The sequence below is a fragment of the Bos grunniens genome, chromosome 3, assembly GCF_055505025.1.
Source record: "Bos grunniens cultivar Pamir isolate PY7600 chromosome 3, Bosgru_T2T1.0, whole genome shotgun sequence".
Lineage (NCBI taxonomy): Eukaryota > Metazoa > Chordata > Mammalia > Artiodactyla > Bovidae > Bos > Bos grunniens.
The window spans coordinates 38,168,811-38,189,327 of NC_141167.1; the positions used below are offsets into that span (position 1 = coordinate 38,168,811).

The 20,517-nt window shown below is 46.4% G+C and overlaps 1 protein-coding gene across 5 annotated transcripts in view; it reads right to left on the minus strand.

Moving 5' to 3' along the window:
• Positions 1-20,517, minus strand: part of KANK4 (KN motif and ankyrin repeat domains 4) — a 75,478-nt gene that overhangs the window by 19,422 nt on the left and 35,539 nt on the right. For 3 of the 5 annotated variants that reach the window (XM_086390294.1, XM_086390296.1, XM_086390295.1), the window contains 5 exons: positions 16,161-16,248; positions 7,142-9,082; positions 5,775-5,886; positions 2,706-2,924; positions 889-976 (listed from right to left, as the gene is read on the minus strand). In XM_086390294.1, coding sequence (XP_086246420.1) covers positions 889-976; positions 2,706-2,924; positions 5,775-5,886; positions 7,142-9,082; positions 16,161-16,176 — 2,376 coding nt within the window. In that variant the 5' untranslated portion in view covers positions 16,177-16,248. Of the gene's footprint in view, positions 1-888; positions 977-2,705; positions 2,925-2,945; positions 9,083-16,160; positions 16,249-20,517 lie in introns of those variants that run through there. The other 2 variants (XM_086390299.1, XM_086390297.1) reach the window with 2 other exon arrangements.

Here is a 20,517-nt window from a genome sequence, read left to right on the forward strand (position 1 = left end):
TTCATTGAAGAATAAGTAGCAGGAGTTTTAATCAATATCCAGATCACATATTGGTTCTTTAACAATCTGGGAACAAGTTATTTGCCAAATCAGCGAAGATAAAATACTAATGAAAATGGACTAATCGATCGTTTTTACTCCTAAGGCTTTTCTGCAAAGGAGAACAAAATGGGCTTTAAAAATGCTTACATACTGTTACATTTTGGGTCTTATCCGTGGCCCTCACGACATGGGAAAATGCGTCTATATCAGTACCTCTTGATTAAAGCAGAAATTAATCCTTAAATGTTTAATCTCTGTGGGCCATGATGGTGTTAGGGAGCAAATAGATGTATTTGCTTGCTTTTGGTCTCTTGACCCACAGGTGCACTTCAAGAAAAACAGTCAGGACTACGTAACAAAATGCCAGGGCCTGAGGAAGTGGAGACGTGCGGTTCACCACCCTCATTTTATTAATGAGGAAACCAGAGCCCTGAGCATTGAACTGACTCACTCAGTATCTCACAGATGGCAGTCCGGGGAACAGAACCAAGGTTTCCATTCCACCTGCTCTTTTTCTCTCTACCCACAGTTCTATCAAACTGTGAGGTAATTTTGAGCCTAAGCCACAAATGATCCCATGACATATTTGGGGCGGGATGCCTAATAACATTTGGTAAATGCCTCTGAGCCCCAGCCCTGGTTCCTGTACACATGCACAGGTTCCACTTTCTCAACACAATCCATCACCTTGGGCAGCAGAGTTTGGGCAAATGAGATAGCACACAGCAAAGAGGGGTCCCAAGCACACCCACAAAGCTTCCTCAGTTGCAAGACCCAAGTCGTCGAGTGGAACTAACAGCTTAAACAGTACAGAAATCTTTACATGATGATGACAAATCAGAGTACCAAGAGCTGGTCAGTGGTCGTCCCAGTTTCTGGCAGATGTTGGCTCAATACCCGGCATGCATTAAGGAATTCTTCTGAGGGTTTATATCTAAAGAAAAAAATTAATTCATATATATATATATATGTATCAGTCTCCATCTTGATAAAAAAAAAAAAGTTCCCTACCTTGACTTTCACTCTCATTTTTCACTTCTCAGCAACTCAGACATCCAAACTAGGCAACTTCTCAGGGTCAGGGGCATTCCTCAGAAACACTGAGTGAATACAGCCTCCTGTCGAACAGGGCTGACTTCTGAACAGGGCTGACTTCTGAACTCTTCTGAAGAATGAGCCAAGCATATTTCCCTTTGGATCCTGCTGTTTTCAGGGGATGAGGTCAGATCACCAAAGCATTTTAGGGGGCCATGGGCCCCACTGTAATTCCTGACATCCTGGGAAAGGGAGGGTTATCTTTCTGACTTTGGAGCAAACGTTTTCTGCCTGAGTGACTTAAAAAATGCAAAGGACCCACTCCACAGCATTAAGTTTCTTCAGGTTATTCTTCCATGAAGGATATAGTAAGCACTAATAGAGTCAATTGAATGAAAATTGATAGCACCTGGGCACTCTCAATGATACGCATTATTGCTGCACTGGTAAAAGGGCAGGCTTGGCACTGACAGGCCTCGGCTGGGAGTCAATGGCATTGGTCACCATGAAGCCCCACTTTCACCAAGTCCTTACAGCGCTGCTATGATGGAGCAGCCCTGTGGCCCTGCTGGACAGTCAGCTGCCATTCACTCCTGTCTCTTCTTCAGCAACCGGGTTGAGGATGGCGATAATGATAATTAATGGCACTTACTACTCTCACTTCTCCCATTTACGGGGAATCTACTATGTGGCAGGCCCTGCACCAGGCATTTTACATACTTTTTCTCATTTAGTCCTCAGACCAAATCTATCAGGTTGCTACATTTTACAGATGAGGAAACTGAGGCGACCACAGCTTAAGTACCTTGTCTAAAGTAATACTGTGGCAGATGTAGGATTTGAAGCAAGTATGTCCACTCCAAAGACAGTATTCTCATCATCATGCCAAATGACCTCCCATCACTTTAAAAGACCAGGTTATGTCAGCATGGCCAATGAGAGAGGCAGAAAAACATGTGGGAGAATTACAAAAGACCTAAATCAAAGGACTTCCCTGGTGATACAGCGGTTGAGAATCTGCCTTCCAATGCAAGGGACTCGGGTTCGATCCCCAGTTAGGGAACTAAGATCCCATAAGCCACGGAGCAACTTATCCCATGCTATGTAACTACTGAGCCTGTGCACTCTAGAGCCTGTGCTCCACATCAGAAGAAGCCATAGCACACCACAATTAGAGAAAACTCACATGCTACAATACAGACCCAGAGCAGCCCAAAAGGAAGAACCAAAGTTGAAATACTCACTCTGCTAGTTGTGCCACCTAACTTCCCTAAGCCTCTCTTTCTACATCTATAAAGTGGGTCTTCTAATAATTACTACCTTACAGATTGTTAAAAGGATTACATCAAGAAAATGCATGTCAAGTCCTTTAATTTTCAGTGCTAGGACCATGTTAGCTTCATATGCAGAGCTCTGTCTATGACAGTATAATCCATGAAGGCAGGAGTTAGATCTGTTTCAGTCAACCAATGCATAGAACCTGGCATAGACTAGAAACTCAAATAAATACTGTTGAATAGATGGATAAAAGAATTAACAAATAAACAAATGACTGGATACAAAGGTGAACAAATACACTCACTCTTTCTCAAAGGATCATGTGCCCCATGGGTCCCCATCTAACTTACCTCTCAGTCTTGGGATGAGGGAGCTCTTCGCCAGGCCCAGTTTCCTGGTCTGTGTCGCGGGTGCCCTCAGGGGTGCCCTGGCCCACCCTACAGCTGAGGTGGGCATCCTTGCCCCGCCTGGGTTCTGGGCCATCACATTTCTTCTCAGCCTCGCTGTCAGACAAGTCTTCTGGGGAGCTGTCCTCACCACTGGTCTCCTCACTCGAGGTGGTCTCATAGCTGTCGAAGGAGACAGGGTCACTCATTCTGTGCTTCCTGCCCAGTGCTCATGTCAACACAGGTGAGAACTCAGTGGATTTTAGATAACACTGGCCTGCTCACTAACCTTGTCCTTCATTGTCTACGCCTGCAGGCCTGGGCAAGGGGACTCCCAGGAAATTTACTGTCAGAGGAGCATGCTTTTAAGAGCTCTAACACTAGAGGCCATTGGAGAGTAAAGGTAATTAACTAAGCTCTTTGCAACAAACATACAAATAGCCCATGGCCTAATTGGCCATGCATTCAGATGATTCAGAAAGGCAATCCAAGGTTCTCATGAAAGCATTTAATTCTGGAATCCTAATGTCCCGTACAAAGAGGGAACCAGATCTAGGCAAACATCCCCGACCCCTACACTGAATTCTCTGAATTGCCTGACAAATCCTCACATCTCCGGGTGATAGTGAAGCCTCTCTTTAGACCCCTGTTCTAGCCCAGCTTACCCCTGGCAAGGGTGGAACCATCTGCATCTACTCCTGGGACACAGCTGGGAATCCTGAACCTAGCACCTGCCTTTCTCAGTCGCTATTTCATCCACAGCTTGGAAGAGCAAAAGTGTGGGTGTAGGTCACGTGACTCGTGGCCTTCCCACCCTAGCAATGATCCTTATGTTCAGTTATATGCAACTCTATAGAGGTGGTACACCAGACACCATGGAGGAAAGTTCTGGAAGACTTATTGATCTCTCTGCTGATGGTCAACAAGAGACCTCTGATGGAGGATGCTCCAGATAAGATGAAGACTTCAGATTCTTGGCCCACTGGACACTTCCACAGAGACGAGGCGAGACCGGTGCCATTCTCATGCTCTCTCTCTGAACAGCGGTCCCTATGCAAGGACCCTGTGCTGAATGAATTTGCAGACCCAACCTGCTCGCTGGTATGCTTGCATTCTGTCTTGTTCAAACCCCAGATATTTCTTCCTCTACTGTGCTTGGAACAACCTTTTGTTTTCGTGATTAAGAAAGTGGGGGGATATATTAAATTTACCAAACAGTTCTTTATCTTAGAATTGTTTCCATGAAAACTCCAAAATCCCTGTCCTAACTGAGCTGAATCTCTAAGTAGGGGGTGGGAGAAAATAAACACATGAACAATGTATTCAGATAATCATAAGAGCAATGATAAACTAGTAGTGGGCCATGGGATACTGTGATGGGAGGAGGGGCCACTTTATTTAGAGCAGAATTTTTTAACATTGGCAGCATGTTAGAACTATCTGAGGGTACTTAAAATTTCCAATAGCTGTACTGCACCTGAGACTAATTAAACCAGAGTCTTTCATCTGGGAGGGGCTCAGGCATTGATATTTTTCAAGGATGCCCCAGGGTTTCCTAGGTTCAGTCAAGGTTGAGAACCATCACATCAGAGTGACATGTACTGACAGTTATCTGCAAGAGGAGCATTTAAAAAAAAAAATCAATATCTTGGGATAAACCATAATGGAAAAAGAATATTTTAAAAAGAATGCATAAAAAATAAATACATGTGTAAAAAAAAAAGAAAAGAGCACTTTAAATGGTGTGTGTGCTCAGTTGCTCAGTCATGTCCACCTCTGCGACCCCATGGACTGTAGCCCACCAGGTATCTCTGTCCATGGGATTTTTCAGGCAAGAATACTGGAGTGGGTTGCCACTTCCTCCTCTTTAAGTGGAGGGAAAGGCAAATGCAAAATCCCCAAGCTCAGCCTAACCCAGCATGTTTGAGTGAAGAAAGGCCAGAGCCTGTGGAGGGGGGCGAGGAATGTTATAGTTACAAGACAGACTTCCAGGTTTTGGCACAAAGCTGGCACTTTTGCAAGTATTTAAGCAGGGGAAGAGGCAGGACCTGCTTTAGGCTTTGAGATTAGGCTGATTCTCCTTTCTGGACACAGAAAGAAAAGTGGTAAAAGAAAAAAGTGGTTTCTCCTGGGCCACAATATCTGACAGCTGAAGGAGTGGGAACAGCAACCCACCTATGACCCCACTTTGTCTTTTCTGATGTTGCCCTCACAGAACATCAAACAGTAGTGACGACACCCTTGTCTGAATCTGGTGTCTTCCTTCTGGTCTAACCCAAATTAGCCAGGGTTCCAATCTCTTCTGGGCACTTCCCAGGCACATCCCTGTGGGCTTTCCTACCATCCTCTGCTTCTTTCTCAACTAGAGTTCAGCTCAGCCTGTCCAAGCTTTCTCTTTACTTTTTTGTTTCAAGTCTACCCAGGTCCATAGTGTGAGTTAAGGGCAAGGACCATGATTTATTTGAACTTTTTTATCCCTACCACCAAACACATCATTGGTATTTAATAAATGTTCGCTAAATGACTGACTGAGAAAGTATTCTAAATCCAGTGGTTTACTGTCTACCCTATATAAGGTCTCGTTCAAGTTCTGAGTCAACAGACATTGGTTGTTTTCCTTCATCCTAAAAAACATCAGTTTGATTTGCCATAAGTTAGTCAAAGGAAGGAAAAAATTAAAAGGATGAAATTTTAAATTCTACAAATTAAGGGTTTGTCGATTCAGTGTTGTGGTTCAGATTAAATGTCTTCCCTCAAGGGCTCATGTGTCCCCCAACTCCCAGAAGGTACTGAATCCTGGCCCCAGGGACACAAAAGCCAAGACATATTAAGAGCACAGGATCCAACAGAACTACCACGTCTGGCAGGCAGCCAAACATATGCAAACCCGAGAGGGAATTTTAAAGGGCCGTTGAGATTAATTCCCTTGAAGAAGAATGAAAACCAGATGCTTTCCCCTAGGAAAAGAGTGTTCAGGACAACAGTGGGAGAGGTGGTGTGCAGGGCAGTCTGGGCTTCACGAGCGATGCTTACCCACCGTTAACCCCAACAAACTGAAGGTTCTTTTTGGTCCCATTACCTCCTGCACGGAAGCCATAGTCTTTCTTTTTCATTATGGATTTAAGGCTGGTCGACGGGGAGATCTCTAGGCAGACACAACATCATAGGTTAGCATGATCTGGGGAATACCCCCGAGTGCAACAGAACTGTGACCCTCGCTTTGAGGGGACACAGGCTGGAGGTATGTGAAGGGGTAGAACAGGAACTAGGCAATATAAATAAAATATTCTGAGGGTCTTTGAGGGGCGTCGGACTTCTGGTCAATGCTAGTCAAATTGTTCCTGTTTACAAGCCCTCTACATGAAGATGACAGAGAAGAGTTATTGGAGAGTTATTGAACCATGTGGGTGGCGTGGGTGCCATTGTTGTCCCTAACTCAGTCTGGGGAAATCTGAGGCTCAGATGTGCTGAGTGAATGACAGAGCAGCAGCAGAACTTAGGCCTCCCGACCCCTGATCCAGCACCCACTTTTGCACCTCAGAGGCCCTTCCTGGCTCACAAGTCAGTTAATATTTGTGATGTGGGGCAGGCATGGAAAACACATGAGCAAGAGCACACATCTTATTTTGCTGTTCTCAAAGGTACAAGGGGCAATTCACAAGGGCTAAGACTAGAACCAGCACCGAAATAATGAGAAAGCCAATTTGTGCTCTGCGGCAGGAAGCAGACTAACACGTTGCTGCCCGTTTAGCAAAGCAAAATATGGTTCCACTTAACAGGGAAGAGTGTGTGATCTGTTACAGGAAGAAGCGCTGCTCAGCCAAAGGGTCGACTTGCACATGTGAGTATGGAAGTCTCTCTTTCTATCTCTCACACACACACACACTGAAGTTCAGTAAAATATTTCAGATCTCGATAGAATGTTCTTCCAAAACAAGGCTACAAAAAACCTCTAATGTGCAAGAAGTAGGGAGGACCGCAGGAATGCAAGAGCCCAAGACACAGTCAAGGAAGGCAGAGGTTTAAAGCACTCACAGCCAGTGCCAGGGCTGCCTGCACACAATGCAAATGAGAATGAGGCACCCCTCTGGGCAGACACAGTGCTGCGGGCTTGGCAAGTGTGGGCTGTTTCAGCTCCTATTTACCCTCTGGCATCTTTGTGCCCTGTGCTATCTGAACAGCTGTACGTGGTGGCCCTGCAGTCAGTCCCAATGTTAGAGCAAGGACAAGAGGAGGGGTACCAAGCCTCCACTGTTCCAGAGATCAGTTTTTATTCCATTGGGCTCCCGGATGTGTTTGAATCTTTTTAAAAAACATATGCATGCAATTCAAACCCTTTTTCCCATTTGACTCCTCAAGTAAAGGAGAAATGGTTCCCAGTCTCAGGCACCAGTATTTACCCATCGGTGGGGAGGAGGAGGGGCCTGGGGGCTCCTTCTGGGGTGGAGCCTGGGCCGAGTAGGCAGACAGAAGCAGGTTGAGGGAGCTCTGTAGCTGGCTCTGGATGCTGCTGAGTTTGGAGGCAGGCTGCTTGATGGCGCGGGCCAGCTCAGGGTATCCGTGTTCCAGGCAGCTCCACTGCTCCTGCAGGAGCTCTTGGATCTTCTTAACGTATTGCCCAATAGTGGCGTCGGTGGGGGAGCTTGGTGGCCTTCCAAGGCGCTCCTTCCCCGACAGCTCTGGACCAGCCTCCTCCCTCCCTGCTGGGGGAGCCTTTCTCTCACCACTCCCTGGAGATCCTCCTACTCCCCTGTCTAGACCCTTAATTCCCACCGAAGGACCTCCTGCCTGCTCAGAACCTCCCTCTTCGATCCTGAGCTCAGTAGAGAGGCAGCTGTGTAAAGAAGGCATGAGGACCGTCTCAGAGCCCTGTGGCAGTGATGGCTGGGGTGGTGACACAAGTCCTGCTGGGCTCCCATCCCCTCGTTTGTGACTTTCCCACCCCCACAGGAGGCCATTCCCCTCTCCCCTGGCTCCCCAGCTTTCAGATCCCATGCTGCCCAGAAGGCTAACCCCAATGCTCTTGTCACACGACTGTCTGGTCAAGAGCCCTTGCAGGGGGTCAGTGTTGACCATGGCATCAGTCTGGCCCTGAGCATCTTTGGTGTTCCCACCGCTAAGCTTTTCTACCAGTTGAGCTACAGTGCACTCTAGCTCTTGAATCCTCTGCCCCTTCGCCTTGATTTCCTCTTCCTGCCGCTGGAGGGCAGCTCTGACCTGGGCCAGTTCCTCAGTTCTTCCAGACAGTTCGCCTTCAAGGTCCGAGATCTGCTGCTTCAGGCAGGAGATGCTGCCAGGATCCAGGGAGGCAAGGCCCAGGCTTTCCTCCGTGACGCGGATCCCGACGCTTCTCACGTCCACCTCTACAGGTGGTGGTGGTGGGATTTCGCTGATGTTGAGCTCGATTTCTTCTAGGGGGAGCTCATTCTCAGGGATGGGTGACGGCAGAGGTGGGGGGCTTGGTGTTGGAGAGCTGGGGGTTGTGACCACCACCTGGGCTTCTCTGCTTTCCTGTTGGTCTTCTGCATCCTCTAGAACCACAAGTGCATTCTGGGACAAGAAAGGTGGACTTGGGAAAGAGAGGTGATTTGGAGCCTCTTTTTTGCTTTCTGGAGGCTCAGGCCCCTCCTGGATCAGCTCCGGAATCCCTGGTACTAGGTCTCCCGACTCTCTGACTTCCGGTTGGGTTGCTGCTCGCGGAGTGGAGTTGGAAAAACCTGCAAATCCTTCCGCGGGCCCAAAGGCACCATCACAGACAACATCTTCGCCCTGAAGTGGAGGGAGGACGGGCGGGGTGGGGGGTCCTGAGTTTAGGCTTGGGTCCTCCGAGGCCCTGGTTGGCAGCAGCGTGGCCGGCATGCTGGATGCTCTCAGAAGCTGGGGCCGTCCACTCCCGGAGGTGAGCTCAGCCTCCCCGGGAGCCGCAGCAGCCTCTAGCTGTCTGGCCGTCTCCATCAGCAGGGCCTTCCGGTGGTAGCTCACCTCGCTGCCGCTGGCGGCTTGTGGGGCTTGGGGGTGATCCCCGAGGAGCAGTGGCTGGGCTCGGGCCTCTGTCCCCAACACTTTCCTCGACACCATGGGGGACCAGTTCGGGTGGGAAAGAACAGCATGGGGGCGAGCCCCGCTGTCGGGAAGGCTGAAGTTTCGGGGCAAAGTGCTGAACTTGGCTTGCTTGGCCCTTCTGTGGATAGGAATCCTTTTGATGGTGTTTCCCTTCTCGATGTCATCCACATACTTGAGGAAGTCCAGGTCCAAATGGAAGCCATATGGGGTCTCCACAGAGTAGGGGTGGCTCTTTGGAGGGTCTTTCTCTTCATCCCCCTGAGAGGACTGGTCTTTGGCTGGGAGACAGAAGGCGTAAAAAAGAAGCACAAAGTTAATAAGAAATGTGGGACGGTGAGACCTAATATGTGCGATTTTTACTTAATGCTCTTATATAAGTGTTCTCCTAAATGTTCCAACCTCTGAATTATGCTGAGATGTTCACGGACTTTTGGCTGTGCTGAGAAACCCTGTTATTAAATCAGTGTGGACTTAGTCAATGTCTGCAAGGAAATAGGTGAAGGGAATAGTTTCCAATCTGCACTACGTCATCTCAGCTATGATTGTGGAATGGGCCTTCAACTCAGAAAAATAAAATAGTCTCATACTGTTTTTCTGTGGTTTGAGTCATGTAATTGCTGAATTGAAGTAGCCAGGAATTTGCCAAATAAGGGTACTAATTGGTAATTGTGACTATGGATGTTTTCCCCGGATGAGATACACAATTTTCTCAACATTAAAAAGAGAACCTTGCATTATTCAAATAGGTACTACTAAATCCTGCTAAAGCCAGAGATATCAAGGAGTCATGCTTCCTACATTATTTAAGCTTCCTCTGATGGCTGAGCCTCTAGGTATGTGAAGCTCAGAAGGAAAGGGAACATATAGTTACACTCAGCCTATACTCTCTTCACCAGAAAGAAGCATGGTGCTTAACAAACACGTTTTACTTGCAAAAGCTCATGCCAAGTAAGGAAATATCACGTTTTTCACAAACTGGAAAAAAAAAAAAAGTGGTGGAGGAATATGGGACAATTAATGTAAAAAGAGACATTGACAAACATCCTCCAAGAAGTGTGGGACTCGTGATTTTTCAGGGCAGCCCAAAGTATCAGGGAATAGCACAATGAAAAAGGTCTCTATCATACCAAAGCACACTGATCTTGACTACAACAGAGGATGCTGAGAACAAGTCAGTTCTTTGATTATCTGAATCCATAGGGATTTGTCTCCAAGTAGCCTCTTCCTCTGAAGAAGGCAATGGCAACCCACTCCAGTACTCTTGCCTGGAAAATCCTATGGACGGAGGAGCCTGGTAGGCCGCAGTCCATGGGGTCGCTAAGAGTCAGACACAACTGAGCAACTTCACTTTCACTTTTCACTTTCATTCATTGGAGAAGGAAATGGCAACCCACTCCAGTGTTCTTGCCTGGAGAATCCCAGGGACAGGGGAGCCTGGTGGGCTGCCGTCTATGGGGTCGCACAGAGTCGGACACGACTGAAGAGACTTAGCAGCAGCAGCAGCAGCAGCCTCTTCCTCGGGTTAAACAGTCTTCGTTCTTTTGATGTTCCTCATGTGACACCCCTTATTATCTCTGTGACATTCTGCTAAACATCCTCTGGAAATGCTGAGCTCAGGAGAGAACATTATTGAAGAGCACAGAGGCCAAGAATATGGACCCTAGAGCCTGGTCTATATCTCAGCTTTGTGACCTTGGGGAAATTGCATAGCCTCCCTACATCTAATCATCTGTAAGATGGCAATAATAATAGGAAAGATGAGACTTGTGGACTGATTAATTAATACATATAACATGCTTAGAACAATGCCTATCACATGATAAACATTTAATACACACTCAATACTGTAGTTACTATCTTTGTGGAAGCTCAAATCAGAGAGAACTGAAGCCCTCTAATGGAAGCTGATTTGCTGGGTACACAGGAAGGGATTCTCAAATTTCTTTTGTATCTAACTGGTTGCTTGACTCTAAGAGTGATAGGCCTTGGGGGAAAAAAGACAAAATAGCAGTAGTTCAGTTCACTTACCTCAACCACTAATTTATTGAGCATCTGTGTTGGTTGCTAAGACAGATCCTAAGGACACTAGAGATAAATCAGGTATACCACTGCTCTCAAAAAAAGTATGGTCAAGTAGGAGAAACACCAACAAGTATGATGCAATGTGACAAGGATGGCAACAGATACATGCTCAAGGGTCAGTCTTCCTTCCTGACTTATTTTCCTAGTTTCTTCAGAATAACTTCCTTGGACTTAGAGGCTAATTATGCCTTGGTTGGAGAGAGATGACTTCACAAGAGTGAAGCCATGTAACTGGGTGTTAAATGAATAAAGAGCAATTTTCCAGGAGAATAAGAGAGTGAAGGACATTGTGGCTGTATATTTCCAAGGTGGCCATTATCAGTTCCTACCTTCTCTAGACAGGCAAGGGAATCCCATATGAACACGTGGCATCTATTTCTTCACCCTTTTGAATCTTAGCTGGCCTGTGAGTGCTTAGACCAAAAGAAAATAGCAGAAATGACACTGAGAAAATCCCAAGGGTAGCTCATAAGAAGTCTCTTAAGTTTCTTGTGGGTCTCTTAGAATGCACACTCAGTGGGAAGCCAGATGCCACATAAAGGGATCCAGCATCCCTGAGACTGCCATGCTGTGAGGAAGCCCAAGTAGCCCCATAGAGAGTTCATGTGGAGAGAGGGAGAGAGATGCCTAGCCAACCTGTGCTGTTCCAGACATCCTGGCTCAGGTGCCAGGTATAAGTATACTGCCAGTGTAAGTCAACTTCCAGATGACTCCAGCCTCAGCCCTCATCTGACTTCATTGACAACAGGGACTCCAAGTGAGAACCATTCAGTTGAGCTTGTGTTAATAATGCATGATTATTTTACTCCACTGAACTTTGGGGTGGTTAGTTATGCAGCAATAGATAGCCAGGGCAGATCAGATATATGTCAGAAAATGAGCAAATGCTTTGAGGTGTGAAAAGTGAAAGAAAGTGAAGTCGCTCAGTCCTGTCCAATTTTTTGCAACCCCATGGACTATAGCCTACCAGGCTCCTCAGTCCATGGGATTTTCCAGGCAAGAATACTGGAGTATGTTGCCACTTCCTTCTCCAGGGGATCTTCCCAACCCAGGGATCGAACCTGAGTTTCCTGAATTGCAGGCATATGCTTTACCTTCTGAGCCACAAAGGAAGCCCCTTGTGTGAAAATCCATGGTAATTCAGGGTTCTGTAATTGCAGTCATATGGCTGAAACTTAAAATGTGGAAGAGAACGGTGAAGAGTAGGAAAAGACAAAATTGGAAGGTCATCAAGACCCAGATTAGGGAGCCACTTGTATGCTCGTCACCAAGCTTTGACTTTACTCTTTAGGCAGTGAGAGCCATCAAAGAGTTTTACACAAGGAAGTGACTTGATAAAATGTGACTTCACAATGATCATTCTCACAGAGGATTAGAAGATGGACAGACCAGAAACCCAAGGATCAGTTGGGAGACTGCTGACATGATCCAAGTGAAACAAGCTAAGGGAATGGAGAGAAGGGGCAGGTTCAAGAAGAGGTGCACGTGATGGCATTACCTGGGGCACATAGGACTGCTGTTTCCTTAAAGGTGATGACATATTTGGGCTGAGCTCTTGCCAGTGTGATCTATCCTTCTGGCCAGTGTCACATGCTTGTCACTGTGTTTATGGAAGTACAAGTATCTCCAAAGAACTAAAGAAGTCAAGTAGACACACGAAGTCTGAACCCTTGAACACTGACACAGTCGACCCTACCAGCCTCAATGCTAAGTAAAATCTCAAGGCCTGTGGGCGATTAAGTCACAACAGGGAACAGAGCAAGGCATTGGTGCTGACCTACAGGGATGGGTCCAAGTTGGGTTCCAGAGTTTCTGTGCAAATACCTGGACTCCAGGCAGGAAAGGAGTAAATACTCCTCCAGCATCCAAAAAATTCCAACTAAGTTCCCATTCACCCACTTAATTTTTTTTAAACCAACCTGCTTTTCCTCAAAGAGGCACACTGGTAGTCTCAATAAATAACAGCAATTGCTCTCTGTTAGTTTCCCAGCTGCACTCTGCTATACTCTTAAGCCTACTGGTCAACTTAGCAGCCTTCTGGACTTCAGGAACAAGCCAAATCAGAGACGAGGTATTTGTCTAAAGTTAAATAGGGAGCAGATTTATGACCCAGAAGGCAAAGAACACTACAAAGGAGAGACTGCATTATTTATCTGCTTATTGCCTCAATTCGGTGGAAATGCAGTGATTTGCCCATCAGCCGCTGGGAGCAGGGCCAGAGCACAAATACAAAAAAGGCATCAAATGAGAGACAGCAGATTGAAAGGGGAAGTATTCCACAAGCGAGATTGAGGTGAACCAAAGAAATCTGTAAGACTGAGTAGTTACCCCAATGATGGCTTTAATAGGTGCTTCCCAAGGTAGGGGTATATTTCTCTCTCAGTCTCTCTCTCTCTTTCACACACACACACACACACACACACACACACAAGTACACTGTACTGTTGTCCTGCCACCTACCACTCTGTGTTCCTTCTCTTTCTCCCACTGCAAGAGGAATGTTGGACCTTGAATGAAGGATCTTGATCTTATATACTGCGAGATCTGTGTTCACATTAAGTTCTGCCCCTTTTAATTCTACCTGGTGATAGGTATGCAGGAGCTCAGAATTCCAGGCATTGGGCCAGGGCACGAATTAATTAGGAGGGCTGTCTTCTCGAAATGAACTTCAGATCAGACACACCAACACATAGCCAAACTGGCTGGAGTTGAATCCTGCCTCTGTCATCTCCTACCTCTGTGATTCTGGGCAAATTACTTAAATTCCCTGTACTTTAATCTCTCCATTTGTAACACAGCAATAACGAGACCTAACTCAAAGAGTTTTTGTGATTGTAGGCACTGATGAGCAGAGAACATGACACAGGTACTCAACAAAGGGGCCAAAAAACAAGGATGAGCTGGTTCCAAATGGGGCAGTGGGTTTTCACTGAGACTGAGCGCTCTCTTGGAATATTTAACTCGGTGTTAGGATGACAGCTTCAAGAGGGAGTGAGAGTCCAAGAAAACAACTCTGAAGAAACTGGGGAAATAAGTCAGGGGAGAAGGAAAAAGTAGGATATATGAGGCTCCAGTATTCTCACCTGGAGAATTCCATGGACAGAGGAGCAGGCGGGCTACAGTCCATGGGGTCGAAAAAGAGTCGGACACCACTGAGCAACTAAATGGCAACAGATATGAGGCTCAGAGCCATCTAGGATTCCCTAGAGAGTCTTGGTCTGAAAGCACCCACATCACCAGACCTTGAAAAGGAACCTGCAGATGCAGTCATGAGCCTAAGAGTTACACACAGACTCGAGAAAAGAGATTAGAAGTAGACCAGGCAAGGAGGGAGGTGCCGCAGTCATTGCCCTGAGGGACAAAGTGAAGTGCAGGACAGGTAAGTGAAGGCATTTAAAATGATGGGGAAAGTCCAAAAGCCTATACTCAGTTTCTGGAGGAAATAGGAAAAACAGAAAGGAGAGAGAAAATAGCCAAAACTACAACCGGAAAGAAGAGGAATTAAATGAGCCTCCTCAAAAGGCCAAGACAGCGGAAACTCTTTTCCTTCTTCTGCCTTTATTTTGTGAGATGTGTGGGCCTGAAGGGAGGGGTCCCTTTCTTAGCTGGTTGTGGGTGATCACGTGGCAAGCAGCTGTGCTGAGGATGCTGAGCAGGGACAAATGAGGCAAGCAGAAATGACAGGCCCCCGGGGCATTAAGGGAATTAGCTGGTGTTCTGTGGGACCACTTCCAGGGATGCACTGAAAAGGCAGCTCTCTGGGGAGAGAGGCAGACTTTTGAAATAGATGGTAACTGCGTTTGGAAAGGAGGATAGAGCGGAGCTGGAGCTGCTGTCCAGAATTTAAGCCCTGCACCAGTGAAGGGCCATCTAGGCTCTCCTGTTTCCTGTCATTCAGTGATTTGGAAAAAAACATTTCATTAGAAGTCAGGGGATCGGGGTCTAGTCCATGACGTTTGGCATATTTCCTAGAGAGGGGAAAGGAGGATCATTCCTTGAGACATTTGTTGGGCTAGGTAGTGATTACTCAGCAACCTTACATGCATTATCTCATTCAGTCCTTCACCATCCCTGTGAAGTAGGTATTAGTATCTGCTTATAGACGAGGTGTCGGAGAAGGCAATGGCACCCCACTCCAGTACTCTTGCCTGGAAAATTGAATGGATGGAGGAGCCTGGTGGTCTGCAGTCCATGGGGTCGCTGGGAGTCGGACACGACTGAGCGACTTCACTTTCACTTTTCACTTTCATGCATTGGAGAAAGAAATGGCAACCCACTCCAGTGTTCTTGCCTGGAGAATCCCAGGGACGGGGAAGCCTGGTGGGCTGCCGCCTATGGGGTTGCACAGAGTCGGACACGACTGAAGCGACTTAGCAGCAGCAGCAGAAGCATAGATAAGGTGTAGCAGACTATTAATAAAAATAGCCACAATTATAACCCACCCTTGTGTACTTCCCTCCCACACTGATCCTAGCTTGGCTTTGTGACTTGCTTTGGCCAGTGGGTCAACAGCAAATGTGACATATGCAGAGACTTGAAAGTTGCTTGCACACAGGAGTTTGTCTATTCTTACTGTGCTTGAAAACCCTTCTGTCAACAGGTGAACATACCTCAGCCAGCCTGCTGGACAACAAAAGAGACACGGCCAAATCATCGCCAGTGCCCCAGCTGATGTGGGGTCAACCACCAGACATATGAGTGTGGCCATTCTAAACCGTCAGGTCAAGTCACCCAGAAGACCATAGACACATAAATAAGTCCAACAGCGATCAGTCACATTGGCCCAGCTCAGAACAAAGGCTCGGCCAACCCAAAGAATCTTTTGAGAAATAATAAATACCTTTAAGTCGATATTTTTTTTTTGAGTGGTTTGTTATGCATTAAAGCTAACTGATACATGAAGGAAGTGAGGCTCAGAGAAGTGAAATGCCTTGGAGGATCACTCAGGTAGGAATGTTGGCTCATTTTACCATATCATGCCTTGTCTCTAAAATGAGGTTAATGAGGGAGGTCATCCTGCTCCCTTCTTGGTGCCAAGAAAGGATGAGAAACACTCCAAAAATTACCCAAGTCCAATATAAACATAAGGCTTCATTTTCATTCCCTACCACCTTCTCTTGTTCATGCCTGAAATACATGGTTTGGATTTCCCAGCACCGCCTATATGGGGAAGGTCTCCCATGTTTCCCCTAAGCTATCCAGTATTTATAGTAATAATCTCTTTCCAACCCAAGTGCTCACTGTAGACCAGGGAATACAAAGAAGCCTGCCTACCATCTGTCTTCTCCATCTTAGGGATTGTTGACCACCAATGTCTCAGGCACTCTTCATCCGGTAAGTCTGTAAAATTCGTTGGAGAGTTCTGAAAGGAAGAAGGAAGGAAAAGTGGAGATTCTCATTACAGTTAGAATAAGTATAGAGGGCCCCTCCTTACCTTTCTCCCAGGGTGCTCATGAGCTCATAGCCCTCCAAGGAGGAGGGCTTTACACAATACCTAGAGTCCAATCTTGGGTGTGTCTTCATGGGATGTTAGCAGTGGTTGACACCAAAGGAAGTCTCTGGTTAGACTCCCTCACTGGGCAGATGAGGAAGCTGAGGCTTAGAAGTAAACTGTTCTGTGCACCACCTCTCAGCATATTAGTGAAGAAACTGGGCCTGCGGCTCCAACAAGCAGCTATCCTTAATATCAGGAGCTGAAATCTACTCACTTTCATCACAGAGAATGAATTTTAAACCATTTTGTGGAAAAGTTGGAACCAGAGAACCTTCAAATGATCTGTGACATCCCAATCAGACTCAAGACAAAGATGAACTAACTTGAAGGACCGACAAGGAGCTGATAGTTCAGGGTGATTTCTAACCATGGGCAGAACAAGGAGGCGTTCATTTGACCTAGGTGGCCGGAAGACATCGGTGACTATGCAAGCAGAATACTCTCCTGACTCGGAATTAGAGTCTCTTGAGGTTTGATCATAAATTCTCCCCAAAGTTTCAATCCTTTTCCAGATCTATTTCTTCAAATGGTATACAGCCTGGCTCCTGCCCCCAATACAATAAATCACCCAAGAAATTGGCTTTTTATGATTGTAACTCCACACACATCAGAATAATAAATAATCTGTGACACCTCAGCAGTGGAAGCAGGGTTGTTTTAGGAATCCTGATGTGCTTGACCACAACCTCTGGATCAGAAAAACGTACCAGGGATGAGGGAAAGGCTGGGGGGAATTGAAGTGAGAGAAGGATGACAGGAAGCCCCCAGCAACCCGGGATAAAAAATGGGAAACAAACAAGCAAACTGGAGAAGAGGGCTGGGAAATATGAGGCCTGCCAAATTAAAGGAAGTCTGAAGTCTGCCTGACGGAAAGTTTGGTGTACACTCTTTCTGTAAGCAAGGCTACTGTCTCCAAAGCTATCACCCACTCCTGTCTTGGTCTCCCATAACCACAGTCCACTCAGAAGCCAGAGGGCCTCTGCCACTGCAGAGTGATGGAGCCTGGAAGGGCAGGCAGGGTTTCTATAGGCAGAGACATTCCTTACAGAAGGATCACAGAAACTGAGTCACTTACCTTGTGGCAACAAGTACTTGAATCAGGGGGCAGCGTGGAGCTGGAGTAGAGAAATTAGGGAGAAGAAAGATAAATGCAGATGGTCCTGGAGGCTAAGAGTGGCCACTAAGGAGGCAGACAATGGGAAGTCATGGAAGGTCCTAAGCAGGGGTGAGGGAGGGTCACCCTTGCTAGAAAGAGGAAGTTCTGAAACAACCTATGTGTCCATTAACAGCTGAAGGAGTACAGAAGATGTGGTGTCTGTGTGTGTGTGTGTGTGTACAGGTATATACACACGGAGTGGAATATTATGTAGCCATAAATAGAAGGAAATCTCACCATTTGTGATAACACAAACATGTACTGTATTTGTCTTTGACTTAGTCCACTGACCATAATGCCTTTAGGTACACCTGAGGACAAATACTGTATGGTATCACTTACACATGAAACTTCATTTAAAAAAAAATGTATAGACACAAAGAATAGATTGGTGGTTGTCAGAGGCAGGGGTTGGGTGGCTGAGGGGTAGGCAAAATTGGTGAAGGAGCTCCAAAGATACAAACTTCCAGTTCTAAGATAAATAGGACCTGGGCATGTAATGTATAGCATAGTGACTATAGTCAACAACACTGTATTATATTTTTTGAAAGTTGCTAAGAGAGTAGATCTTAAAAGTTCTTACCACAAAAAAAATAAAAATAACTAGGTGACATAATGATGTTAACTAAACTTACTGTATATTTCACGACATATACAATAATCAAATCATTATGCCGGACACCGTGCTAGATGTCAATTATACAACTACACAGTGTTAGATGTCAATTATAATTCAAATGAAAAAAGAAAGAGAAGGTTCCGGGCAGAGGACACTGCTGCCTATCTCAGTGCTCCGGCTCTGCAGTCCATAGCCAATGACGGGGACTCCCAGATGCAGTGGGGGGTGGGGGGGGCGGGCAGGAGAGGCCCAGCGGCTCCAAGGTGAAAAGTGTGAAGGAGAAGGGTGAGGACAAAACCCTATACATGGCCTCTTCATCATCACAGCCTCTTCTCTCCCTCTGTATCCCTCTTCCTCCCACCTCATAACATTACTGAGTAACAGGCAGAGCTTGGAGCCCTTGGCATACTCGAATGACCTCATGCAAGCCTCACCATAACCCCAAGAGGGTTATTATTGTCACCCATTTTCCAGACAAGGAGACTGAGGCTATCTACAGCCATACCACCCTGAATGCGCCCGATCTCATCTGATCTCAGAAGCTAAGCGGGGTCGGTCCTGGTTAGTACTTGGATGGGAGACTGAGGCTGAGAGAGTTTAAAGGCCTGCCCCAAGTTACATAACAAGCCAGAGTTGGTGTAGGATTTGCTCTTAAGTCAAGTCGACTCCAAGCCTGTGCTGGGAACGAAAGTGATTTGTAAACATTTGTCCACTAATATAAGCAAGCCTGAAGACTGAGCCCTAGATCTCTTTTGTGAGGGAAAACGTTCCTGACTCTGCTTCTTTGCTTCTCCCTCCAGTGCAGATGATGCATCTTCTGGGCATGCATAAGGAGGACGGCTCCCTTTGTAAGTGCTTCTGGCCAAGTGCAATCTGCTTCTCTGAGGCTGGACACCAAGTAACAAAGCTCCTCCTAAGCAAGAGGGTGCAGGTGAACCTCCGGCTGCAGAAACTCACTGTCACCTCAAGGAGTTCAGTCACACCCACTGCCCTTGGTTAGAGTTACAATTCAGTCCTTCATATACCAGGTCATAGAGCTTCAGATAACTTTGCAACACACTTGGGGTCAAATTTCATTAAAAAAAGAACTCTATAGAGACCTCTAATTGTTCTGTTAGACTTGAATTTTGCTAAAATTAATCATTCCAAGGCAAGAGAAATTAAATGGAGCTGATACCCCAACTCTCTGAAGAACAGGGTCAAGCAAGCTTTCATTCTAAAGCTCTAAAGAAAAGGGAGCACTGTCGTGTCTGTATCATGCCACTTCCATCCCTACCCACCCCAGCCTTCTCCACTTTGGCCCAGGGTCCTCACTGTGAACATCTCAGAATTTAGCTAAGGGAGTTTTCTTCCAGTGAGTGGATGTTTGATGTGGTTAGGAGAAGGCAATGGCACCCCACTCCAGTACTCTTGCCTGGAAAATCCCATGGACGGAGGAGCCTGGTAGGCCGCAGTCCATGGGGTCGCTAAGAGTTGGACACAACTGAGTGACTTCACTTTCACTTTTCACTTTCATGCATTGGAGAAGGAAATGGCAACCCACTCCAGTGTTCTTGCCTGGAGAATCCCAGGGACCGGGCAGCCTGGTGGGCTGCCGTCTATGGGGTCACACAGAGTCGGACACGACTGAGGTGACTTAGCAGCAGCAGCAGGGGAGTGGAATCAAAGACTAAATGCTCTATCAACACACGCTACTTTGTTTGCAATACAACAGAATATGAAAAATAGCTTTGTTGGACAGAATTCCCCTTTAAAATGGAATTTTGCAACCTCCTGGAGCATTTAATATTTTGACATAGAAGCAGTTTATTACATCTTCTGTTAAACTGTCTGCCCAGTGTTTGAACCTTGTAACACCTAGTCGTGTTATGTAACTTTCATTTGTTTATGGCCTATCCCAGGATCAAGTATGCCCAGTTAGCTCCCAACCTCTCTCACGAGCTCATCATATTCTAGATGTTTTGAGTATGTACAACTGTATCTTTTTCCAGTTTTTCTCCCCTATTAAGCTTGTGAAGTTCAGAACTCCTACACAATTTATTTTCTGTAGACACTCCCCCAACCCCATCCACCTCCATCCTAACATGTGGCAGATCATCTCCAAGTTGCAGATAAGGAACAAAGACACAAAAAAGCTATGCTGCCAATCCAAATTTATCCAGTTAATTAGGGGCAGTCCACCCTGCCTCTCAAAGCCAATGTGCAGTGAAGAGATGAGGACTGAGGCTTTCAGTTCAAAATTGACCAGAGGCAGTCATTGGCAGACAGCAGTGATGGCCCATATGTAACTACCAGGCCACGTTAGAAACGGTTCCAGCACAGCCCATGCCCAGGAGCATGGATTTCCTTGGGTCAGCCCAGC